Raw genomic sequence first — 25,454 nt, forward strand, 5'->3', positions numbered from 1 at the left:
AATATTTCTTAATTCCTGCTCTGGTCTCTTCCCAGAAAAGCAGGAACATTCATATTCCAGAATTTGTCTTACCCAGAAGAAGACATTTCTGAAATGGAGTTCCCCAGTTCGTATTCTTCTCAGGAAGGGTGCAGGGTAGTTGACAACGCCCTCAGGTTCCTGCTTCTCTACCCTTTTGTAGAGGAGGCTTCAGGAGTGGCAGAGATGGTAACTGTCTTCTCGTTGGCAATGACGCCACTGTCGCCCTACGACGACCATCCTGCTGACAACGCCAAATTGCACTGGAAATTTTCTGTTAAATAACCGCTCACAAACAAGAGAATGTTTTTTAAGTTTTATTGTCACACTTGCAAGCGGGAACAGTCAACCTTCAGTTAAGTCTCAGGCTGATTGTGAAAAGAACTTTTGGTTATTTAAAGGAACACGCCGACTTATTGGGAATTTAGCTTATTCACCGTAACCCCCAGAGTTAGACAAGTCGATACATACCCTTCTCATCTCAGTGCGTGCTGTAAAGCTGTCTGACGTCTCCAGCGGCATCAGCCCATCACAGAACAGGCAGGTGACTGGTTCCAGTAATCCTACTGCTCCGAATAAGTGACACAATAACGCCAACATGTTCCTATTTACATGTTGTGATTTGTATAGTCACAGCGTGTACAAAAAACAATGTAACATGAGACACAGCCGTCTTCTAACCGTAAACAAACCGGGAACTATATTCTCAGGCGGAAGAATATAGTACTTGGGCGGAATGATTTGCTTTGCAGCAAGCCTGTCTGAGAATATATTTCCTGGTTTGTTTACTGTTAGAAGACGGCTGTGTCTCATGTTGATATTTTTACTACTGCCTATGACTACTAAATCACAACATGTAAATAGGAACATGTTGGGCCAACTTATCACTCGCTAATCGAACAGCCTTACAGCACTGAGAGATGAAGGGTATGTATCGACTTGTCTAACTCTGGGGGTTACGGTGAATAATCTAAATTCCCAATAAGTCAGCGTGTTCCTTTAAGCCCGATGAGTTATAAAACAGCAATGACACATTTTTATTTCTATGTTCTTGCCCATTTAAGAGCTACAATGCTGTTGGACCCACCCCCAAAAGATTGAAAAGTTTGTAAAATGTATTTTAGTACTTTTGTTATTCTAATTATTTCTGGAAGCTGGGTCCTGGGCAAAGGTAACTACTGTACATCTACTTTCAAAATAAAAGCACCTGAACTGAAATGAATTTACATAACCAGGAGGAAAAACCATCATGAACTTTATTTTAGATTTCAGACAATGTTTTTTTGAAAGTGACAGACAATATGAGCGTGAAAGGAAACGGTGACAGAAGAAAGAAAACCACAGGGTGTTTCCTAATGAGCTGAGGCCGGTGGAGTGTCGATGGTGGGCTTGCCTGTCGCCACGGTGACGGTCTTGGAGACAAGATGGTTGCCCAGGGCAGCGGAAAGCTGAGAGTCCAGGTACTCGGCCATGACGGCCATCTGGCTGAAGTGGCGGCGGGCCAGCGTGTGTTTGTGTTCGATCCTGCGGATGAACGTGGCGTCATACGCCTGAACAACACACAGGAGGGAAGACTCAGTTTGTGCAACAGCTGGAGTCAAAACATTAGTTTGACCATCAAACAGAAAGGGGACCAAACAAAGTGCCAGAGTGACATGGGAAGTTCACATGGCATCTTTTAAAGGTCCCATGGCATGAAAATTTCACTTTATGAGGTTTTTTAACATTAATAGGAGTTCCCCCAGCCTGCCTATGGTCACCCAATGGTTAGAAATGGTGATAGGTGTAAACCGAGCCCTGGGTATCCTGCTCTGCCTTTGAGAAAATGAAAGCTCAGATGGACCAATCTGGAATCTTCTCCTTATGAGGTCATAAGGAGCAAGTTACCTCCCCTTTCTCTGCTTTGCCCACCCAGAGAATTTGGCCAACCCATGAGAGAGAGAGAGACATCATGGCTTTCAAACGAGAAAAGTGGCAGTTGGTCAAGGCCACACCCCCACCATCCACCTTGCCCCCCCCCCTCTCCTTCTCAATAGCTTCAGACACAGAAATGGCACATCCTAAGGAAAGCTCATTGTGGGACTGGCTCTAGTGGCTGTAATTCTGCACCAAGGCTGAATTTCGGGAAGAGACTTCAGAGATACAGTATTAGGGGACCACTAAGGTCTATATAAAAGAGACTTCAGATACAGTATTAGGGGACCACTAAGGTCTATATAAAAGAGACTTCAAATACAGTATTAGGGGACCACTAAGGTCTATATAAAAGAGACTTCAGATACAGTATTAGGGGACCACTAAGGTCTATATAAAAGAGACTTCAGATACAGTATTAGGGGACCACTAAGGTCTATATAAAAGAGACTTCAGATACAGTATTAGGGGACCACTAAGGTCTATATAAAAGAGACTTCAGATACAGTATTAGGGGACCACTAAGGCCTATATAAAAGAGACTTCAGTATACAGTATTAGGGAACCACAAAAGTCTATAAAAAAAAATGTAAAAGAGACTTCAGATACAGTATTAGGGGACCACTAAGGTCTATATAAAAGAGACTTCAGATACAGTATTAGGGGACCACTAAGGTCTATATAAAAGAGACTTCAGATACAGTATTAGGGGACCACTAAGGTCTATATAAAAGAGACTTCAGATACAGTATTAGGGGACCACTAAGGTCTATAAAAGAGACTTCAGATACAGTATTAGGGGACCACTAAGGTCTATATAAAAGAGACTTCAGATACAGTATTAGGGGACCACTAAGGTCTATATAAGAGACTTCAGATACAGTATTAGGGGACCACTAAGGTTTATATGAAAGAGACTTCAGATACAGTATTAGAGGACCACTAAGGTCTATATAAAAGAGACTTCAGATACAGTATTAGGGGACCACTAAGGTCTATATAAAAGAGACTTCAGATACAGTATTAGGGGACCACTAAGGTCTATATAAAAGAGACTTCAGATACAGTATTAGGGGACCACTAAGGTCTATATAAAAGAGACTTAAGATACAGTATTAGGGGACCACTAAGGTCTATATAAAAGAGACTTAAGATACAGTATTAGGGGACCACTAAGGTCTATATAAAAGAGACTTAAGATACAGTATTAGGGGACCACTAAGGTCTATATAAAAGAGACTTAAGATACAGTATTAGGGGACCACTAAGGTCTATATAAAAGAGACTTCAAATACAGTATTAGGGGACCACTAAGGTCTATATAAAAAGCATCCAAAAAGCAGCATTTCATAGGACCATTAAAGGTTAAATATATGATCTGTCTTTTTCAAGACCAACAGAATCTTCAATTTTAGTTTGATGAAGATCCGGTAACACTTCCGGTCCCCCCCCCCCCAACCCTAACCATAACCATAACTTGTCATGACAAAAACCGAATGACCTTTACTAAAAGAAGTATTATGTCATAAACGTTTATGACTTGTTTATGTTTATTACACATTCATGACTTCAGTGTAACCGAAGATCCTTTCCTTTTTATTTATTTATTTATTTATTTATTACATTTTTGGGCATTTCTGTCTTTATTGGATAGGAAAGCTGAGATATGAAAGCTGAGAGAGAGGGGGGAAGACATGCAGAAATACTGTCACAGGTCAGATTCGAACCATGGACCTTCTGCCTGGAGGCATAAACCTCTGCACAATGGCCCTTTGCACAAACCTTTATGGACCTGGCATGAAGTAATCAACACCTGACTGCTCATGTTTCTAAAAATTTAGGGATGTCAAAGAAGTGTGATCAGATCTCAGCAATTAACAGAAAAAAAGAACAAAAACTACCAGTAAACCCCAACCTGTACTAAACCCAAAAAAGCCTAATTAGTAAGAAAAGTGGGTAGAAAAGGTTGATTCTGTTCCGCTGATGAACATCGTGAAGTTATTCTTACTTTTACAAAGCTTTGAATGTTAAAATAGTTCATATGTTAACAGGAGCTGGGAGGAAATTGTTTATTGTAACGCAGGATTTTTTTCCATGAGGCCAGGAACCATTTCAGAAACTTTACCTTTGTTTCAACCAGAGGAACCATGGATGAATGGCCCTTTTCCACCAAATATTAGCTAAACCCAGGAAATATTCAAGGAACTATTGATATACTGTTGCGTACGAGTTTTTGCAGCCTGAGGTTTGTTTGTCATTCCATCATGATAGCTCCTAACACCTGCTCTAGGGGGTGGGGGGGTACTTTCTGGACTGTGGCCTAGGAACTACATCTGATACAGGGAGAACTTCCTGAGTTCCTTAAAAAGGTTCCTGTGTTCTTGGAAAAGTTCTGCATGTAGTAAAGTGCAAGTTCTTTTAGATATTGGGAGGTACAACTAAATCTGGGGTATTTAAAAAAAGACATGATGTGCATAAAAGTCAAAGAAGTTTACTTTAGGTAAACAATTTACTACACAGAAAATCAAACTGACAGTTTGGGATTGTGGTTCACAGGTTCTTAGTGACCACATTTTTATATGCTAAAGTAGGCCAAAGTTCAGCCATAGCTACGTTGTTAACTTTTAGCAAAAAGTCAGGCACTGCTAGGCAAGGAAACTAGTGGTGTGTCTCAGCATAGCCATCTAGTGGTAGGGGGTTAAAACACAACATAAACATGAACCACTGTCTTACATGACTATTTTTGGCGTAAACTTAAAAAAAACCACCCCTAATGAATACTGGCAATTCTAAAAAAAAAAGTATTTCCTAACCACAGACTGATATTGTTGATAGCTAAAATCATGTTCACAATTACGGTAAATTAGTGAATTCACAAACAGCAATAATCAGCCTCTTGTTCATTGATTTGCACGGCGCGTCACTCTGGGTGTAGGGAAACGTTCAAGACAATTCAACTCCTGCAGCGGACGTGCGTGTGACGAACATGAACCCAACAGTTTCACGGGATTGCGGCCGCTTGTCGCATTGAAAATGAATGACAAGGCGCGACAATCGCTCCCCCGTGTGAAAAGGCCTTAAGGTGACAATGCCTAATTTGCAGATAGTTTAAAAGTGACTGCGACACTTTTTATCCCATTAATACTGTCAGAATGGAAATAACGAGAACATCTATTAACACCAGGCCGAAATGTGTAGACTTGAAAGCATGAACTGCATTTTCAAAATCAGGTGGAAATGAGGTCCACATGCAGGGTTCAAAATTTACTTTTTCATCCGCCAGCCAAAAGGTTAGTGAATGTTCAAATCTGACCAGCCACTTAATAGATTACCAGTTTTATTTGGCTGGTGAGTTAAGCAAATCTACCAGTCACTTGCATTTTTTTCCCAGCATTTGGCTGGTGTATGGTGCTAATTTTGGACCCTGTGAGTGTAAATGTTGACTGGACAGACCTTGTGGACGTCTTCCACCTCCAGATGAGCTGAAGTCTCTTCTTTGGACAGTAGGATGCAGTTCCAGGGGCTCCAGTCTCTCCGACGCTCCCAGCGGACAAACACCAGGTTGTAGAGGTCTCTGCTGGCGTGGAGGGCCGAGCGGGACGCCCAGACCACATCCACCAGGTACCGCAAGTCCTCCACCTGAGAGGATACACATAGACGTAGACGTCAGGGTCAGGGTAGACCTTCCTCCACAGCGCTGCAAAGGAAAGTCTGGCTAGTCCATACAACATTGCGGGATGGGAGAAAAACATGCTCTGGTTTATTGGCAATTTCTTTAAACCAATCCCAATCGTCTTGGGCGATGCTAAGCGCCAGACGGAGCCACGGTGCCTCTGCAAAATAGCCTCGGGAAGGAACTTGTTTTGGTGGAACATGTGTACGTTCAAAAGTAGTTTTAGTCGTGCAACAGAAAACTCAGATTGGACAGATAGTCTAGCTAGCTGTCTGGATTTACCCTGCAGAGATCTGAGGAGCAGTTAACCATAGTCCTCACAAATCCACCAGAGTTAGAACGCCAACACACAGAAATCGGAAGGTGACGGACATTCGGCGGAATTTCCGGCGGGCCCTAAACAATCCCGGAAATGAATCGTCGTCGATGTACACTAGGGTTAGGGTAAAATCATCACAGCGAACTGTGCAGGAAACAGCACAACTTCTCTAGAGACTTTAAGTAGAATTAAAGTAGAAGAGTGAAATTGGCAGCTCAGCCTTTTTTAACTACGCCCCAAAAATATGAAACTCTCTACCCAAGGCTAGAAGAGACGCAATCTCCGTGGACATTTTTAAACTTCAAATGCAAATATTTAGTAAATAAATTTAAATTTAGCTATTTTATGTTTTGTTATTTGTACGGTAAGTCTAAGAGCAGCTTAACTGGGTTGCCTTGTTGTAAAACACTGACAATAAAGATCTATTCTAATTTTAAATTATTTGATAGCTTGGTTTTAAGTGTTGGCACTTGCGTGATTTTGTTTGTTTTGTGGTTTCTCAGTTCTTAAAAAAAATACTTTGAGCTACACTCTCTATATGAAAGGTGCTATATAGTTATAGGTTATTATTATTATTAGGGCTGCACAATACGAGGAAAATATGCGATAACGATATTACTTGGGATAAATAAACAGATATTTAAGTGTACTCAGTTCTGCATTTCTGCTGCTTTCAGTATTCTGCTAAATACAACAAATTGCTTGTTGAATGTAATTTACAAAATAATATTTTAAAGTGCAGTTTTCTACTGATAAAAAATCTCTCAGTATCTTTTATGATATGATCTCGCAGTCTTTGGTGATATGTGTATTGCGGCAGTTAATATTGCAATGACTATAAAAAAAAAAATAACGATACATTGTACAGCCCTAATTATTATTAGTAATTATTATTAACAATTAACAATCAAACTGACAGACACAGAAAGTGAAAGCACCTGCAGCAGGAAGGGAATCTTGGCTTCCTGGTTGAGCCGCTGCTCGTCAGCTCTCAGCCTCTTCAGGATGTTTTTGTAGCAGGAGAAGTCATCTCGGGATCTGGCTATGTTGTCGAGTCTGGTGCAGTCTCGGCACCGAGTCTGGCGTTCGGCGCTGGCGGACGGCTTGAAGTCGGCAGAGTGTAGGTAGCGGTGACAGCCGCGGCAGAGGAACATGTTGTTCTTCAGCTGAGAGGGATTCTGGGGAACCTGGGATAGATAGATTTAGATTATTTAGAGGTAGTTATTTCCATTTCATCTTTCAAAAACGCCTTCTCATCCTTGTTCACTGACATATGCCGTTGCTTTTCTACATCCTAATTTCCCAGCTAAACATTTGTATGGGTTCCCCCTTTCTTATTGAACCATGTACCTGTGCACTTCTCTCGTCACACGTGTTGACTGCTGTCTATGTTGTATTTTAAATTGTATTTTATGTCATTTTAAACTGTATGCATGTCTAATGTATTTATTTCCTAGCCCTTCTTCCCTTCGCCTAAGTGGCTTTGTCACTTGTAAGGCCGCCATTGTACATAACAAACCTGTTCTTAATGACTTTTCCTGTAAAAATAAAGGTTGAAAAAAAATAAATACAATTTCTATCTGAGAGAGTCCAAAGTTTATGATCTCAGCAGGGCTCTTTGCTCACCTTCAGCAGCTTGGCCACCTCCGGGTTAAATGCTGGTGTTTTGATGTACTGGAGGAACAGAGTGGAGATCCTCTTCCTCAGCCCCTCCAGACTGGCTGCCTTAACCCCCCGAGTCATAAGGTCCACCTCCCTGTCAATCAAGTCCACAATGTCCTGGGTCAGCTGACACTTGTGCTCCTGTCCAATAAGGATAAAAACAATCATGCTACCAACAAAAACAGATAGAACACACAAACAGAAATTTTTTTTTGATCATGCACACCAAAACAAAACATCCAAAAAAATCCCCCTTTCAATACCATGGGTAGTGCCACTCGGCGAGGCATGCCAAAACACTTATGTGGATCACTTCCCGGTGAAAAAAAATTACCCAGGAAACGCTCTTTTGTTTCTCGGGAATGTTTTAATCCAAACCACGATCTTTTTCCTAAACTTAACCAGTCGTTTTTGTGCCTAAACTTAACTGTTGTCACCGCATGGATCACTTTTTCTGGCTATACTCCACCACCATGGCCCCTGAAAGAACTGTCATCTGGCGGTGCCTGTACCCGGCTCAAAGTCACCTATTGGCGGCTAAACAACTGCCGCTGGTAGCCGGCGTCCTGGAGCTCTGTAGCAGCTAAACAAAACTAGCAACTGCAGTTCGGATTTTATCGTTCTATTGATATGTGTTTATGTTACAGCGCTTTACTAAGTTTAAAATACTTCTATTTTAGGTATATAATATATGTTCTATTGGTGAAGTGGCATTGATCGCTTTGGGGGGGGGGGGGAAATACATTTTGACCCCACCAGGGATAAAAAAGAATTCAGCAGAGGCAGGGATATGTAGAACAGAAAGGGAAAAATCCCACGCATCCCCCCTGGAAAATCACACACTTACACATACTACTAACCCTGTATTGATGTGATATGATTGCTATCATTGTTGTATGGTCTGGCTCCGGTTAAACCCTTTGTAAAACATTAACAAATACTGAGAATTATTGCCATAAAACTTTCTTTATTATCTAGTTTCATAGTCAGTCATAAAGAAAGAAACATGAATAAACTACTGTACTTCAAAGTAGATTTCTTTCGGGGCTAAATTACGTGGTATCGGATCGGTGTATATGCTCGCGTACTCGCCGATATACTGGTATCGGTACAACTCTGCAAACAGGACATTTTTATTTCAGTAATAACCAATGTGTACAAAGCAGAGACTTTTATTTTGAAGGGTACTGTCAACACTACTGGTGTTATATTTCCTACTTTTGCTTTGTTTTCTGAAATTTTGTAAATATGTCTTCATGTAGAATTTGTACACTTTCCTTTTTTTAAGATAAGTTTTTGGGCTTTTTTATTTTATTAGATAGTGCAGATGGTGGGGGGGGGCACACTTTCCGGGTGAGCTAGAGGTCGCCCCAAATTTGTACACTTTCCTATAAAAGGGAATATGTCGTGCTTTAACAGGAAGTTCAGCAATTATTTCATTTTACGAACTGTACGCGCTTTACTTCTGCTAGCTTGAAATCCCCTTCCCCCTTCTCGTTCAGGATTTTTCTCACAGAAGGCATAGAGAGCTTTTATGCAAAAGCCAGTGAAGGACGCTGTGAAATCTTTGTGCCTCTTAAACTGTAGCTGGAGGTTATGATGGTGCCTAACTGGTGCAATAAAGGGCTGAAAGACAGTTCAGGTAAGTGCCGTCCTACTTCACAATACAACACAGAGTTAGACATAATACACAAACACTGAACCTGTGAGTGTGTGTATTTTCCTCTCAGTGAGTGAGTGAGTGTGTGTGTGTGTGTGTGTGTGTGTGTGTGTGTGTGTGTGTGTGTGTGTGTGTGTGTGTGTGTGTGTGTGTGTGTGTGTGTGTGTGTGGTACCTTGACAGTGTGTTTGAGTGTCATGAGGACGTGGAGTCTCTGCTCCTGGCTGACAGTGGACAGGCTGATGCTGTTGTACAGATCCCGCAGCTCTCTGGCTCTGATGGTGTGTGGACTGTCCATCTCGATCAGTCGACCATCTGCTGCTCGCCACTGATGAGGAGCGGCAGACTGAAACACACCGCCGCACTGTTAGTGCCACTGTTGATGGTACTACTAACACTGTGGCTAATAATACTGCTGCTGTTCAAAATCAGAATCAAAAGATAATTCTGATTAAGGTGGTCTGCTAGCTCCAGTGTTTCCCCCAGTGTATTGCAAGCCTGGTGGACCACCAGGCCTAACTTGCCCCCCACCAGGCCTAAGCCTCTGGGCCATTTTATGACGTTATTTATAACTACAGTCACAGTGGGGCAGCCTGGTTGGAAACTTAGACGTAGTCATATTTTCAAATCTCCAGTTAGCTATTAGCACCGACTTAATGTATGGCCCTATGGAATCTGTCTTATAGCGTTTTTAAATTCTCAATTTCTCGATTCCTTTAATAATTCTGTTATCACAGAAACTATTGGGCTCTACATTAAAGCTGCCGTCAGTCTGTGACTGGCACCAGCTGGGCCATAGTCGAAAAAAAGACACTTGCCACCGGGCTAAACCACTTTTTTAGGCGAAACCCTGAACTCTTCTTGTACTTACTTGACTGAATGAATAGTTTATTTCGAACAACATACAAAAGAATAAACAAAAAACTTAAAATACAAGACACAAAAGTAGTTCACTATGAAAAAAGATAAAGCAAGAAAAAGCTAAATAAAGAAATACTCCTAAATAAATGCTTTTCAGGTCTTACCCTTTCCAATCTATTGTTTTTCAATAAACAACCTAGACTTGACTTTGAATATACAACCTCACATGCAACTCTTTTTTTCTGTCTTCGATTGACCATGACTTTGTGAAAATATGTTTTTATTGTAACCCTCTGTCGAACATCGAGATGATTTAAAAGTGGATATCTAACAGCACATTAGAACTGCTTTCTAACCGTTTTCTTTTAGAACCGTTTCTCTGACCTTGTCCAGGAAGTTCCTGACAGTTTTGTCGTAGTTGCTGTCCTGGATGGCGATGCGATGGCGTCCAATGGCGGCGATGAGCTGTGTCTCCTGCTCCAGCAGCAAGCAGAGAGCTGCCTTCCTCTCAGCTCCTCTCAGGGAAGAGTTGATCTTCTCCTCCTCCTCACACCGCCACTCTGAAACACACATACACACACACGCACGCTGCGCGCGCACACACACACACACACACACACACACACACACACACACACACACACACACACACACACACACACACACACACACACACACACGTTACTTATCACCAGTGGTGGATTGTAACTAAGTACATTTAGATACAGTAAGTACTGTACTTAAGTACAAATTTGAGGTACTGTACTTTAGTCTTTTCTTTTCATGCCACTTTCTACTTCTACTCCGCTACATTTCAGAGAGAAAAACTGTACTTTTTACTCCACTACATTCATCTGACATCTTTAGTTACTAGTTACTTTACAAGTTAAGATTTTTGCACACAAAACACACGTAGTTTATAAAATATGATGTTTTATTTCAAACTAAACTACCCAACAATATAACGGCCTACAAGTCCAGCTGAAATGATAGAAGGTTAAACCCTTAGTTGACTGACAGAACTGCTTGGATCGTTTCCAGTTTCTAAAATGTGAGGATTTTTCTGCATCGATTACTTCTACTTTTAATACTTTAAGTACATTTTCCTGATGATACTTACTTTTACTTAAGTAACATTATCAATGCAGGACTTTTACTTAAGTAAAGGATCTGAATACTTCTTCCACTACTGCTCATCACTTCACTAGGCATGGGCAGGTTACCGGTTTCAAGGTATACTTCGATTTAAAAAAAAGTCACGGTTTCAAAACCACTCAAATTTTCAGTCATCCCGTTCCTGTGGTATGAGCTGTTTTTTATGAGTCGTCAAGGACAGAAAGTGCAGTTTAGAAACCCCTCTCCCTGCCAGTTTGCAGTGTGTTTAAAAATAAAATGCATTGTGTTCATTGGGTTACCCAGACATTTCCAAATAATACATTTTAAAGGTCCCATGGCATGAAAATGTCACTTCATGAGGTTTTTTAACATTAATATGCGTTCCCCCAGCCTGCCTATGGTCCCCCAGTGATTCGACATGGTGATAGGTGTAAACCGAGCCCTGGGTATCCTGCTCTGCCTTTGAGAAAATGAAAGCTCAGATGGGCCGATCTGGAATCTTCCCTTTATGACGTCATAAGGGGAAAGGTTACCTCCCCTTTCTCTGCTTTGCCCGCCCAGAGAATTTGGCCCACCCAGGAGAGAGAGAGAGACATCATGGCTTGCAAACAAACAGCATGGCAGTTGGTCAAGGCCACACCCCCACCCTCCACCTTGCCCCTCTCTGTCCTACTCAATAGCTACAGACACAGAAATGGCACATCCTAAGGAAAGCTCATTGTGGGACTGGCTCTAGTGGCTGTAATTCTGCACCAAGGCTGAATTTCGGGAAAGAGACATCAGATACAGTATTAGGGGACCACTAAGGTCTATATAAAAGAGACTTCAGATACAGTATTAGGGGACCACTAAGGTCTATATAAAAGAGACTTCAGATACAGTATTAGGGGACCACTAAGGCCTATATAAAAGAGACTTCAGATACAGTATTAGGGGACCACTAAGGCCTATATAAAAGAGACTTCAGATACAGTATTAGGGGACCACTAAGGCATATATAAAAGCATCCAAAAAGCAGCATGTCATGGGACCTTTAAAGCTGTAATAGCAATACCGTGAAACTGTGATATTTTTGCTAAAAGTTATCATATCGTCAGAATGTTATACCAGCCCAAGCCTAACACCACACAGCTTTACAACAGAGTGAGACCTCCTAAAAACACACACACAGCGCCTCCCCCCGCTTCAGCCTACTCTCTAAAGCGTGGTACAGCAGGTTGAAGTCCTCCCTTCTCTGCGGGCTCATCCAGCGTTGGCGGCGGTCTCTCAGCTGCTCCTCCTTCTCCTCCCTCCTCCTGGTCTCCTGATGCTCCAGCCAGGCCAGCCGCCGGTCTCGATCTCTCGTCAGCCGGTTCACCTCCTGCCAGGCCAGCCAGCGCCGGGCAAACGACTGCAGAATGATCACCTGCGTGGGTGACAAGAGGTCGCAGAACTAAGTCACCACAGCAGAAGAGAGCAACAAAAAAGGCTGCATATCAACATTTGTTAAAGTAAACCTAGAGCTGCAAAGATTAATCAATTAATAGATCAGTTGTCAACTTTTATATTAATTGCCAACTACTTTGATAATCTATTAATTGGTTTGGGTCTAAATTCTCTGATTCTAGCTTGTTAAATGTGAATATTTTCTAGTTTCTTCACTCCTCTGTGACAGTAAAGTGAATATCTTTGAATTGTGGACAAAACAAGACATTTGAGGACGTTATCTTGGGCTTTGGGAAGCTCTGATCCACATTTTTCACAATTTTTGATATTTTATAGACCAAACAACTAATCGATTAATGGAGAAAACTGATTAATCAACAATGTAAATTATCGTTAGTTGCAGCCCTACTTTATTAAAGGTCCCATGGCATGAAAATGTCACTTTATGAGGTTTTTTAACATTAATATGAGTACCCCCAGCCTGTCTATGGTCCCCCAGTGGCTAGAAATGGTGATAGGTGTAAACCGAGCCCTGGGTATCCTGCTCTGCCTTTGAGAAAATGAAAGCTCAGATGAGCAGTTTTGGAATCTGCTTGTTATGAGGTCATAAGGAGCAAGGTTACCTCCCCTTTCTCTGCTTTGCCCACCCAGAGAATTTGGCCAACCCATGAGAGAGAGAGAGAGAGACATCATGGCTTTCAAACGAGAAAAGTGGCAGTTGGTCAAGGCCACACCCCCACCATCCACCTTGCCCCCCCCCCTCTCCTTCTCAATAGCTTCAGACACAGAAATGGCACATCCTAAGGAAAGCTCATTGTAGGACTGGCTCTACTGGCTGTAGTTCTGCACCAAAGCTGAATTTCGGGAAAGAGACTTCAGATACAGTATTAGGGGACCACTAAGATCTATATAAAAGCATCCAAAGAGCACCATGTCATGGGACCTTTAAAATATTTTTTTTTATACTTTATCACAATATTCTATTCAATTTCTATTTGTTCACATTGAGTTTTTGTTTTAACTTCAGTAGGCAAGACAAAATGTTGGTCTGGAGAAAAATATTTCGAATTTTCAGGCAAAATTAGTTGATGAGCAACTGGCCTTTGCTCCAGTGCCACTATCAGGACAAATGTTCCAACTTGTATGCAAGATGACATTACCAACTTGATCATTTTTACATTAACTGGAATATAAAAGACCAGAAATCATTCATAAAAAGACATGCATTATAATCACATAAACTCAGTTTTCACCCACAGCGTTCAGCCTTGTGTTGTGATACTCGTCAGCAGTGATGTAGCCGCGGGGGGAAACCAGCTTGTCGTTCATACAGGAGACGTAGCAGCCGATCCCGGTCATCTGGGTGGAAGCGTTGACTGGACACTGCTGGGCCTGAGACTTCAGCTTCACTGTCTGACAGAGACGGAGACACAGAAAAAAATTTGAATTTAAAGAAGCTAATTTGTTAAAACAGGGAAACTTTTCTATGAATATGAACAATGAATTAAAAGTTAAAAAAGGAGAAATATAAAAACACATCTTAATGTATCTGATAAAATCCTTTAGACAGAGGGATCTGAGATGGCTGTTTTTCCCTGGTTCAGAATCAGAATCAGAATAGGATTTATTGCCAAGTAAGTAGCATTTACGAGGAATTTGCCTGGGTTGCTGGTGCACACACAAACATATTAAACATTAATATGAAATAAACAAACAATAAATACAGAAACAAATAACACATACCTACATATAACTATTTAACAATAAGAAAAAAGAGGCTGTATGGATTAGTGCAGTATGTGCAAATGTCAAAGGGATGTGCAAAAGCTCAGGATATATAGAATATGCAAAGGGCAGTATGTAGGATTAAGAGTCAATGTCACTGGTGGTCTGGGGCCTTATTGATGAGGCTGACTGCAGAGGGGATGGTCCTGATGGACCGCAGTTGATCATTGTGAGGCAAGGCTCTTCAATGTTTTTTAAGCCAAGGAACCCTTAAAGCAACACCAAAGATAGTTAAGGTAGTTTAGTACCTTAACTTAAATTGTTTAATTGTTTGTCTCGTAACAGGGTGAACGACACTGCTGCATTCACTTTGCGGCTCTCTATCGGCTATAACCGCACTATGCAAGTTCGCCAGATCGGGTAGCGGATCTGTAGTTTGAATGATAACGGTAATGGACAATTCCGCTTCCAAACTGTAGGGGGAACGAAGAGGAAAAGTGCTTTGGTGTTGCTTTAAATGAAAGAGAGACGGAGCAGGGACCCCCTACTACATAAACAGTATTGCATAAAATGAAGTTGCATACTAAACTGGGCCTACAATTACATGTAGGGCGGCCTAAAGCCTTTATACATAATTTTTTTGTTGTTGCATAGAATACTAAGCTGTTAAAATAGCTAATAATTGTTGGCATGATTTTATAAATCATGTTTTAATGTTAAACATACATGTGGCAGAGTGAATCCTTAGGATGAACTGTATCTGTGGATGCCCTTAGTGACTACCTTACCTATAGGACTGTAAGCAGTGGGGATTTATTTTTGCTAATTACATGTTGGATTAATTTTAAAAACGTTCAAAAATTAACAATAATTTGGAGGCCCCCCTGCACTGACTCTGAGGACCCCCTAGGGGTCCCGGACCCCCTGTTGAAGATCCCTGCTGTAAGGAATGTATTGAACTCACACCTACTGTAATACAGGTAATACAAATAGTTTTGGGCTAAAACTGAAAACATTCAGTACGTTTTGTGATTCTGCCTGAGGAGGGACCAGCTTCCTGCCCGCAGACAGACTCTGTCGGCTGATATGGATGAGCTGTGTAATGGAGGGATCAAAGGGGGTTAGCAACCCCTCAGGGCCACAGCTGAGGTCACAGGCTGTTAATTGAGGTTCACTGGAGGCAAGATGACCTGGTGAGTAACATTTTACATTTTTTAAGACTACTGACACAGATTGATGACGCTCAAGTACCCTAAATGTCTCAGTCAAACCTTTAATTATTGATTACCATCTCAGAGTCCAAAAGGACAGTACACCCAGTTTACATGCTGTTACACTTATTGTATAAGTGCAACTGTATAATAAAGAAAATAGACATGACGAGCAAACAAAAAATTTACATTAAAACCCTCTGTCTGAGGGCATTTTCCAGATTTTGACATATCTTCTTTAATTCATTCACCTTTTAGGGGAATTTCATATAACTAATTACGTTTCATATGAAAATGTTCAGTACAAACAGATGTGTCCTGGAGCAATGTGTAAAGAGATAATTTGGCCCTGAAGCTGGAAAGTTGATGTTCGCTTTTTGGAATTCCTGAAAACAAACCTTGTCGATTATTTGTTTTGGTGCATGTAATGAGTTTACCAAAGTCTTAGCTTAACAAAAGAAGTGTAATATATGAATAAAATAGTAATGTATAATATATGTCTAAAATAAAATTCTGTAATATCGCTTTTTAGTAGAAGCATTGTCTGTTATCTGTTGCCGGCGCATCCTTCGTCCTCAGGGGGTTAATTTCCCTGTAAAGAGTGTCAGCTGACCTATCATTTTCACACTGTGATGGGCATGAACCTTTCCTGGTAAAATCAATGAGAAACTGAGCTTAAAGAAATGAGCTTGACCTTTTGTATTAATGTCACCAGCTCTTTCTACCTGTACTTTCCAAATTGTTTGTGACATTCTTCTTCTTCTTCTTCTTTCTTTTTCATTTTTGTTACTACAGTTTGAGGAATATTTTAGGGGAAAAAAATGAAGAAAATGTGTCTGATTTCCAAATAAATAAAGCATTTGAAAAGACTTCCTATTTCCGACCATAGATGACACATTAAGTGCTGTAAACAGTCTTAAGTGTGGGGCAGCAGGTCATCTCATCACTGTGCTGACGACATCACAGAGCATCTCACACACACACACACGCACGCACGCGCGCGCGCGCACACACACACACATATCTAGATGTTCTCAAATCCACAAAGAACATTCCTTTCTGATTAAGGTTGAAGGATTTCCTGGGATTTTGAAATCATTACATACTTCCCAGGAAAATATCACACATCTACTGAGTGTACTGTATGTGGTAGCAGAACAACAATTTCCAAGTGCACTATCTTTGAAGTGGGAAAAAAATAACACAATAACAATCATCTGATCTCCTGCAATATAAAAAATATTGACTGACAGCACCAATGGAGCTCAGGAGTCATCATGAGGACAGTTACAAATATTACAATTCATTAACTTACTGAACATTATTTCTATAAGTTCATTTAGTTTTATACTAAGGCAGCAAAAAGTTGCAAACATTAATTTTAACTAACAAAATGTAACAGATAAAGGTCGGTGAACATCGACTGTCATGGAATATCTCTCTGATGTAAGTTTCCAGCCTCTGCAAGTTGATTTTCACAGAAATAGGGAGGCATGGAAGTAAAGAAATCAATCTGAAGGGTGATGTAAAAAACATGTTTATTTTAAGTTAACAGGGTTAACCATGCAAAACCCCCAGTATGCAATTCCTAAGTGATTTCTGAACTAAAATAGTGTGTATGTCTCTTTTATTTTATTGATATTCTCCTTTATATGGATACATTAATGCAGAACACAGTCAGAATCAAAGTAATTAAATCCAACTCTGACCGGAGAGGTCTTACTGTGATTCATTTGCCTTCTGTCTTCTGGTTCAAGGAGCTCATTTACATGTTCTCACCGTCTGTAATTAGATTGATTAATTTGCACATGAAAGCCATGTTCTGTCTCACGCCTGAACGAGAATGCTGTTTTGCAGTAATGAGTGACCTTTTAATGCATCACACACATCCAGCTGTGTGGTTTCATGAGATTAAATGAGCTTTTAATCATAATTGCTTTTTATTCTGTAGTAAATTCTGTCCGCAATTTTATTAAATCTGTATCACCCCCTGAAAAACCAAAGTCCGTCACTGATATTTTGGTTTTGAAGCTCTGTTCTGTACCTGTGTGTTGCGGCTGAAGACCTCCACTCCTCTGTCAGGTCTCCTCGTGGGCAGGGTCTGGACTGCAGCATGGTGGTACTGCACCCCCGTCAGCCGGTGTCTGTAGCCGCCCAGGTAGGCCTTCTGCTGGGGGGGACGCTCAATCTCCACCACCACCTCCTGGAACACGTCCTCATCTGGAAGTGAGAGAGTCATTTTGCAGTAAATAGTGCTTTCTGTCTCAAACTCCCCCCCTAAAAAGTGATTTGGGGTTTGTAAAAAAACAACAAAAGCTGTACTATGTTCTGAAATGAAATGCTCACATCACCTTTGCAAATCATTTCAACCTTTATCACAAAGTTGAAATCATTTCAGCTACTCTGTATGAACGGAGAAAGAATTTGGGAGAAAAAAAAGGGTCTGGAGTGCTCAGAAGTTCAAACAAATTATTAAGGCATGGGAGTTTACTTAAAGCTACATTGTGTGACCATCTAGCGGTGAAATTGTATATGACAACCAACTGAATATTACTTTCTAGCCCCTCCCATTCCGAGCGCGTTTTAACTCCTATGGTGGCCGAACACGAAATTAGCTCTTAGTATCTCCATTGTTTACACGCTGCTGTTCTAGCCACTCCAATATTAACTTTGGTCTTGTTGCTTTGCCTGTCGCATTGTCGTTTTAATTCTCTTTTTCGCTTCCTTGGCGACTCTGTTACATGTCCTCCATCCTCCATCTTCAACAGGCTTTAAAATCTGGTGGCAGTAGCGAGTGAACTTCTCCCCCTCCCTCCCTGGCATTAGTCATGGTGCCACTGAGTGTAAAAGCGCGAAAAGCGGAGGTATGTCATGTCCCTCTTTGGCTGATGTATTTTAAAGATGGAGGCGCTACATGGCTGCCACCATTCGATCGACTCACTCGTATGCATTCTGAATGACAGATTCTATGCGTACGAGAATACTTTGATTAGTTGGTGGAAGTAATTACACATGAATGAGCCCATATTTGTGAAAGAACAAAGGGGTTTTTGCTAAGAATCAACTTAAAAAATTACACAATGTAGGTTTAAAGTTTAGTTTATATGTATTAGTTTAATGTATGTATCCGTACTTTTTTTCTCATTTGCTTTTTGTGTAATTTTATGGAGTCTGAACTGACACCAGAATAATTCCTGAATTTTGCAGTGTTTATTTATTTTTTTTAAATGTGGATTATTAAATATATTTGTCTTTTATAATTATGGGTTACAATTTATTTTAATTATTCCGGATCGCAGGGACCCAGGTTCCATTCAGCCCAAGATTATTTGTTCTGGGAGATGGGTCAATCCTAAGCGGGATGGATAAGCACATAAGAAGCTGGGTCCAGACTCATTTGATGATAGCCAGACAGATTCTTTTAAGAAGATGGAGGAATGAAGGAGTGCCAATGTCAGTGTCAATCCAGGCTTGTAAAATGGCTGGGGTGGTGGTGTTGAAAATATTTCATATAAATGGTTTACCAGATTGGATGTCGATACTAGAAAATGGGGAAAAGTACCTTTCTGGAGGGATCTTTAGAAACGGGGGGAGAGACTTGTACGATGGGCTTATGGTGTTGTCAGTAAGCAGTACAGTACAGTACATGTGTTTATTTGGTTGATAAAAAATAAAATAAAAATTGTTAAATCACAAAAAAAATAATGACATTTTTCTTAAATACAATCTTTCATTTGCGTGAAGTGAAAGTAAAATCAATAAGTGATTTAAAGCTGCATCGAGTGATTTCTGAGAGACAGACAAACAACAGTTACTGTATAAACCATCAGTTTAAGTTATTACGGCAAACAACTGCTTCCACATCCAGCAGTCACACACACAGTTTGTAGACAGAACAGAGAGCGCCGTGTTCACACCTGTTTGGACTCGGACGGTGATGACGTCCGGCATGTTGTCGTGCTCGGGAGGGCGGAGTGGGCGGAGTGGATGGGTGGTCGGGTCGGTGGAGCTCATCTCCATCCGAATGGAGCCGTGAGGCTGGACGCCGAGCTCCATCAGGCTCTGCTGCTCCTCCACCACTCTGCCTAAAATAAACAACAGACCGACCACTCAGAGACCGCTGACCCTGAGAGCTGAACAAAAAATCTCACAGTCTACATGCTAGGGGTATAACGATACAGCGAACTGGATCGATATATCGATTCCATCCTCAACGATCAAATATTAGCGATACAAAGTGAAAACATTGATACATATAGTCATCTATTTTTTTGTTTTTGCCATTTCGGCCTTTATTGTGACAGCTTAAACCTGCTGCCTCTGCATCGAGGACTGATTCTCTATATATTGGCGCACGCTCTACCACTAGCTAACTAGCCTTCAAACCCCCTCTTCAAACAGGATTTTTTAAGTGGGGTGGCAAAGGCGGGGCAAATACTCAGTCAGAGGCCTGACTGAGTATTGCCCCCACCTGTGCCACCCCAATGCACATTTTCTATAGGCTCATGTCAGTCTAGTGCTGGTTCCATGGTATCAGAATTTTGGATAGTCATCATGGAAAGATTAATTGGTCATGTGACAAGGGCTGGGAAGATTGGCAGAACAGGCACCCAAGTGACAGAACTCTGATCCAATGTAAATAATTGTCAGAATGACAGCGCTCTAGCCCAATGGATTGGGGGGGGGAGAGAGAAGAAACCAACGTACCGTCAAGAGAGATCTGCAGCACCTCAGCAGGAACTCTGAGCTCGGCGGCGAGGTGAACCTTCAGCTCCTGAATGCTGAGACCGATGGCGAAGGCCGCAGTCATCACGTGACCCTCGGGCACCAGCACCACTTTCACTGCAACCACACACAGATACCATAAAGTGTGGGTGGAAAAGGACGGCAAGGTAGTGGTATTTTTAGCGGTTCCTATCGTAATTCTAAGCCGAGGAAGTGTGTCTGTCTGGCGTGTGGAGAGGACAGCGAAGTTGTGGGGTTTTTAGCGCTTCCTACTGTAATTCTAAGCTGAAAAAGTGTGTCTGTCAGTTGGGTACAGAGGCATCTAACGTTAGCTACTCCGCTATGCTATGAAGTGATGTCTGGCTATGTGAGACAAGCGTCTAGCAACATTGTTGTGGATGCTGCGGTCTCAGCCTGGCAACCTCCATGAACTTCGAGTCTGGGGAGGAGGGGGCGGGGGAGACGACTCTCTCCAGTATTTAGAATTTGTACTGCAGTAACTATTTTAAACACTAGCTGTCAGTATTACATATTGCACCTTTAAATTCTCAAAAAACAAGTGACTTATTATTTGCTTCACATCATAATTCTCCACAGTGTCCTTAGAATGGGGGGTTTATTAAATGCCATTTCTTTGTGACTGCTCTTTTGGTCGCTGCTAATAGAACTTAATATTAATCCTCATGTTGTATACTTCATGTGTCAGGTTACCTAGAAACAGCACGTCTTAGATACTTCAATTCACTACCTACACTTCATCCTCAAATCTTTCCATTATTTACCAATCCCAGAATACATGAATATATGATCTGCATTCATTTGTCATGGTATGTTTATATTCTCCCTCCTTTCTGGCATCACCCAAAGGTAACTCTCAGCAGCTCGGATTCTCGCTGGTTTTAACAGACGACATCACATCACCCCAGTCCTCGCTTTGCTCCATTGGCTCCCTCTTAGTTTTAGAATTAATTTTTAGATTTTACTGATCACTTTTAAAGCTTGTCTGGGTGTGGCTCCAAGCTACAGAGCAGAGATGTTGACCCCGTATGAGTCAGTTTGGAGCCTTAGATCCTCTGGCAGGGCCCTTCTGGCTGTTACAAAGTTGGAATTCGGTCCCCCTCAACTTTGGAACGGCCTGCCTGAGGAGATAAGCCTTTTATGTGACGTCGTCTTTTTTTATTGTCTCTTTTGATCTTTTCGATCTTTTATTGCTCTTGGATTTTTTTTAGTTTTCTTGTTTTTACATACCCAATTTTGTCTTGCTAATGTTTGGCCCAACTGCTTAACTGTCTGTGGTTTTATTGACCTCCGGATATCCTGCTTTTGCCTTGCTTTGTCTGTCAAAGCACTTTGTAAACTCTCTTTTTAAAGAACAGTTATGTGAATAAAGTTATTATAATTGTATTATTATTATACTGTGCCTCCGTATTTATCATGCTAAACATCATATCATATCTAAAACTGAAAGGAAAATAAAATGGAATGATCTGTGTCGAATGGATTTGGGAAATGTGTCACACTGTCAACAGATCAGTCTAAGGCTATGTTTAGACGGAAACGATCTGACAAGAAAACGCAAAAGTGGCGTTGCGTTCTCACTTTTTATTCCGCTTTTAGACGAGCGTTATGGGGGGAAATCTGCGTGTATATGGTGACGCAAAAGTGTGTGAAATTCGATGTAGCATGCACACCAGGCGGCTAGGTGGTAGTGTGAAGCACTGCCGCACAACACCACCAAATCTGCGCGCCTGCGTAGAACCTTCCTTCTACTTCTACTCTCCCTCTCCTCTCCCTAGTTGCGCGAAGCGAACAACAAAAGCTGACAATTTTGTCTGGACAGACAATTAGGTGGAGTTATTGCTCCAAATAATGCACACACAGACACACACACACACACACACACACACTCGGCACACACACACACGCGGCGCGCACACACACACACTCGCACAGTGCGTTTTTACCCTTTAGACAGGAACGCGACGGTGGAGCGTTTTTTAGATTTCCACTCTGGAGGGTGGTTTCACTTTTTTGCGTTTTTAAGCCCCAAAAATGCCGTCGCCTTCTAAACGAAAGGCACATCTGATAAAATAGTTTGTCGTTTTCACCAGCGAGCGTATTCGTGTAAACAGGGCCTTAGTGAGCCAAATTCTGAGAAACTATCATGGAGAAATCAACAGAATTTCATTTGGAAGATAAACTAAATATCAAACACAAAGAAAAAACATATAACATATCATACACAAGACAGTAAACACAAGACATATGAAAAACTGACACGAAAACATTTTAAAAAATCAATTAAATCTGTGTTCTTTGTTTGTAAAAGAAATGAGTCTTACCTGTTGCCGTAGAGTTTCCAACATTTTCTCTTCCCTGAGGCTCTCTAAGATGCTCAGCATCATCGGGCAGATCAGCCTGAGTTTCAGCTTCTTCCACAGTCTCCAGCACATCTGTAGCGTCCAGAAAGTCAGGATTATCACATAAAACGAAATTGCTTTAAAAATTACACTTGTCAATCACTAGATTCAGAAAACCCTGTGGCTTTAACTAGTGATGCCAGATGCGGGGTCTTTGACGCTGTTTGCATGAGAGTCTCACCAGTTGCTATTGAGTTTCTAACATCTCCTGTTTTTTTTTTTAGATTATTTTTTGGGCTTTTCTGCCTTTAATTGACAGGACAGCTATGAGAAAGGGGAGAAAGAGAGGGGGGGAAGACATGCAGGAAATCATCACAGATCGGATTCAAACCTGGACCTCTGCGTCAAGGCATAAACCTCTAAGTATACGTGCGTCTGCTCTACCCTCTGAGTCCACCCGGCCACATCTCCTGTGTCATCATGTAGATCAGAGTTTTAGCCATTGTAATACCTCAATAAATACATAAATCAAACAATTAGGATGTCTGCAACTGTAATGCCATTTTAAGAAGCTGCAATTAATCTATTATCTCAGATTTAGAAGTCTTTAAAGGAAGCCTTTTTTTGTGAATTTCATTTTCTTTTTTAATATAAATTTGAGATCAGATAAGATGAGATAGATAGAAGATTGCTGTGCAGCAGTTGCAATACAAAGTAGGAAGAGTGCTAGAGTGCAAAAAAAACAATAACAATTATGTGCAAATAAGTTGTAAATCCCCAAAAATATAGCCTATGATAACTGGGACATTTAAATCAGTCTGGAGAGGTCAAACTGGACTCACCTGGGGAACAAACTGGACTCACCTGTGGTCGACCTGCCAGCCTGCAGCTCCTCTCCAATGCTCCCTGGCTCTCTGTCGTCCTCTGGCGGCTGTTCTTCAGCATGTCCACCTGGTTGTAGGTTTGTGTCCGTGTCTTCCTCATCATTTTCTTTCACCTGCTGCTTTTCATTTTCTCTTTGCTCCTCCAACATGGCGGCTTTGGGTTAGTTAACTGAAAGACTAGCTAGCTAACGCTAGGCTAGGTTAGCTTGTTAGCTTTCTCACTTTAAGTCAACTGAAGTTAACAAACGCGCTCCATATCCGCCAAAACGCTGAGTCAGTGTGAACCAGCGGTGACACTGTGAAAAACTGTCCCACTGTCACTCGTTTAAACTTGTTCTTTAATCCCGTGTCTGTTTTAATGTCCTTTTTTCAAAACGAGAGTTGGAGTTAGCAAAGCGGAGCTAACGCTGTCTTTCTTAATGTTAGCTTGGTTCCCAGGCAACGCAAGACACATTGCTATAGCAACCGTAAACGTCACTCGCCCTTCATGCATTCAAGACTTGACATTTTATTGGTTTTCTTTGCTTTTTGTTTTTCCTTTCAATACGTTTTTATGTGGAATCTTTGATACTAGGCAGGAAGGTGACAGAAACTAACTTTCATGTGGTTATTTTAGTTCATATGTAGTTTTTGAAATAACAAATAAAAACGTACATTTTAGTTTAGCTTTAGGAACGTGTACATGCCATGAGACAAACGTGGAATGTGTTTGCCTAAAAAATGCATTGCATTTTAACTTGACTGGTAATACTATATGCAATGTGTGGGATCATAATAATGTTTCACAATGGGCAGTTGAAGCATTCAAATTCAATTCAATTCAATTTTATTCATAGTATCAAATCATAACAAGAGTTATGTGAGGACACTTTACAGATAGAGTAGGTCTAGACCAGTGGTTCTCAAACTTTTCTCAATAATGTACCCCTTTTGAATTGTTTCTTTAAGCCAAGTAGCCTACCCCCTGACCAGCGCTAATCATTTTCGGTAGAAAAAAAAGTGTATATAAACAGGAACAGTACAGCGCTGGTAGCGATAGATTTACTAAACAACAGCCTTGTAACTGAAAAAAAAACATTTAAATGCTAATGAGAAAATGAGACAAAAACTGTAAAAAAAGACAAAAAGATGGTAGAAAGAAGGAAGGAAGTAAGGCAAGAATAGGTCAAAATAGTTTCAAAAACTTCAAAAACAGTGACATAAGAAGAAAAAAGCGAGAAACTTGTAAAAAGTAGAAGGTAAACAGTATAGGAAGGAAGGCAAGATTAGGTCCAAAGAAGGCGACACAAATGTCACATTTTTGGTAGAAAAAAAAAATTTCTACATAAAGAGCCTTGTAACTATTAAACATGTTTTTTAATATCTCACGTACCCCCTGCAGTCCTCCAAAGTACCCCTAGGGGTACACGTACCCCCATTTGAGAAACACTGGTCTAGACCACACTCCATAATTTACAAAGACCCAACAATTCCAGTAATTCCCAAATCCTTGCAGTTTTTTTTTTTCCTGAAGGACTTGAATTAAAACATTTCCAATCTTTCCAAAAAAGACACGCAGACTCACCTAGGGTGTTTAAAATGGATGTGCAAGGACTGACCTGTTGGTGGCAGGTTTAGCAGATTTGGGAGGAGAAAGAAATATTCACTCCAAACTGTAAGCTATACATCGACACTACAGGCTGCCACAGACAGATGAAGCTTTAGCTGCTTGGCCTTGTCAAAGTAAAAACCTGAAATGTCACTGTCACAGTTAACTATTGTTTCTATTTATTCAAAAGCAAAGATATAGTTCAAATTGCAGTAGTAAAACTAGTCGTGGTATAGCAGAAGTAGAAGGTAAGTGGAGTCAAACCAACAGTTGAATCCCATTTGATGAGACAGGTAATACGCGTAAAACAAGCA

The 25,454-nt window shown here is 41.0% G+C and overlaps 1 protein-coding gene across 1 annotated transcript; it reads right to left on the reverse strand.

Moving 5' to 3' along the window:
- Positions 1-1,000: 1,000 nt before the first annotated feature.
- Positions 1,001-23,988, reverse strand: iqub (IQ motif and ubiquitin domain containing). The gene is made up of 13 exons (XM_039809763.1): positions 23,533-23,988; positions 22,651-22,761; positions 20,291-20,425; positions 19,501-19,668; positions 17,628-17,803; positions 13,905-14,060; positions 12,417-12,627; positions 10,491-10,666; positions 9,421-9,591; positions 7,551-7,727; positions 6,863-7,111; positions 5,386-5,571; positions 1,001-1,568 (listed from the first exon to the last, which is right to left on the reverse strand). Exons 1-13 carry the CDS (start codon positions 23,699-23,701, stop codon positions 1,371-1,373), a joined length of 2,283 nt encoding a protein of 760 aa, XP_039665697.1. The 5' UTR covers positions 23,702-23,988; the 3' UTR covers positions 1,001-1,370.
- Positions 23,989-25,454: the final 1,466 nt, after the last annotated feature.

This window comes from Perca fluviatilis, chromosome 8 (assembly GCF_010015445.1).
Source record: "Perca fluviatilis chromosome 8, GENO_Pfluv_1.0, whole genome shotgun sequence".
Classification (NCBI taxonomy): Eukaryota; Metazoa; Chordata; class Actinopteri; order Perciformes; family Percidae; genus Perca; species Perca fluviatilis.

Excerpts from the sequence above, each read along its gene's own strand:
- iqub (XM_039809763.1), bottom strand. The coding sequence starts at position 23,701 with ATGTTGGAGGAGCAAAGAGAAAATGAAAAGCAGCAGGTGAAAGAAAAT. Across the intron at positions 14,061-17,627 it reads TCTTCAGCCGCAACACACAG|ACAGTGAAGCTGAAGTCTCA; the intron begins GTACAGAACAGA and ends CGTCTCTGTCAG. Across the intron at positions 12,628-13,904 it reads ACAACACAAGGCTGAACGCT|GTGATCATTCTGCAGTCGTT; the intron begins GTGGGTGAAAAC and ends TCACCCACGCAG.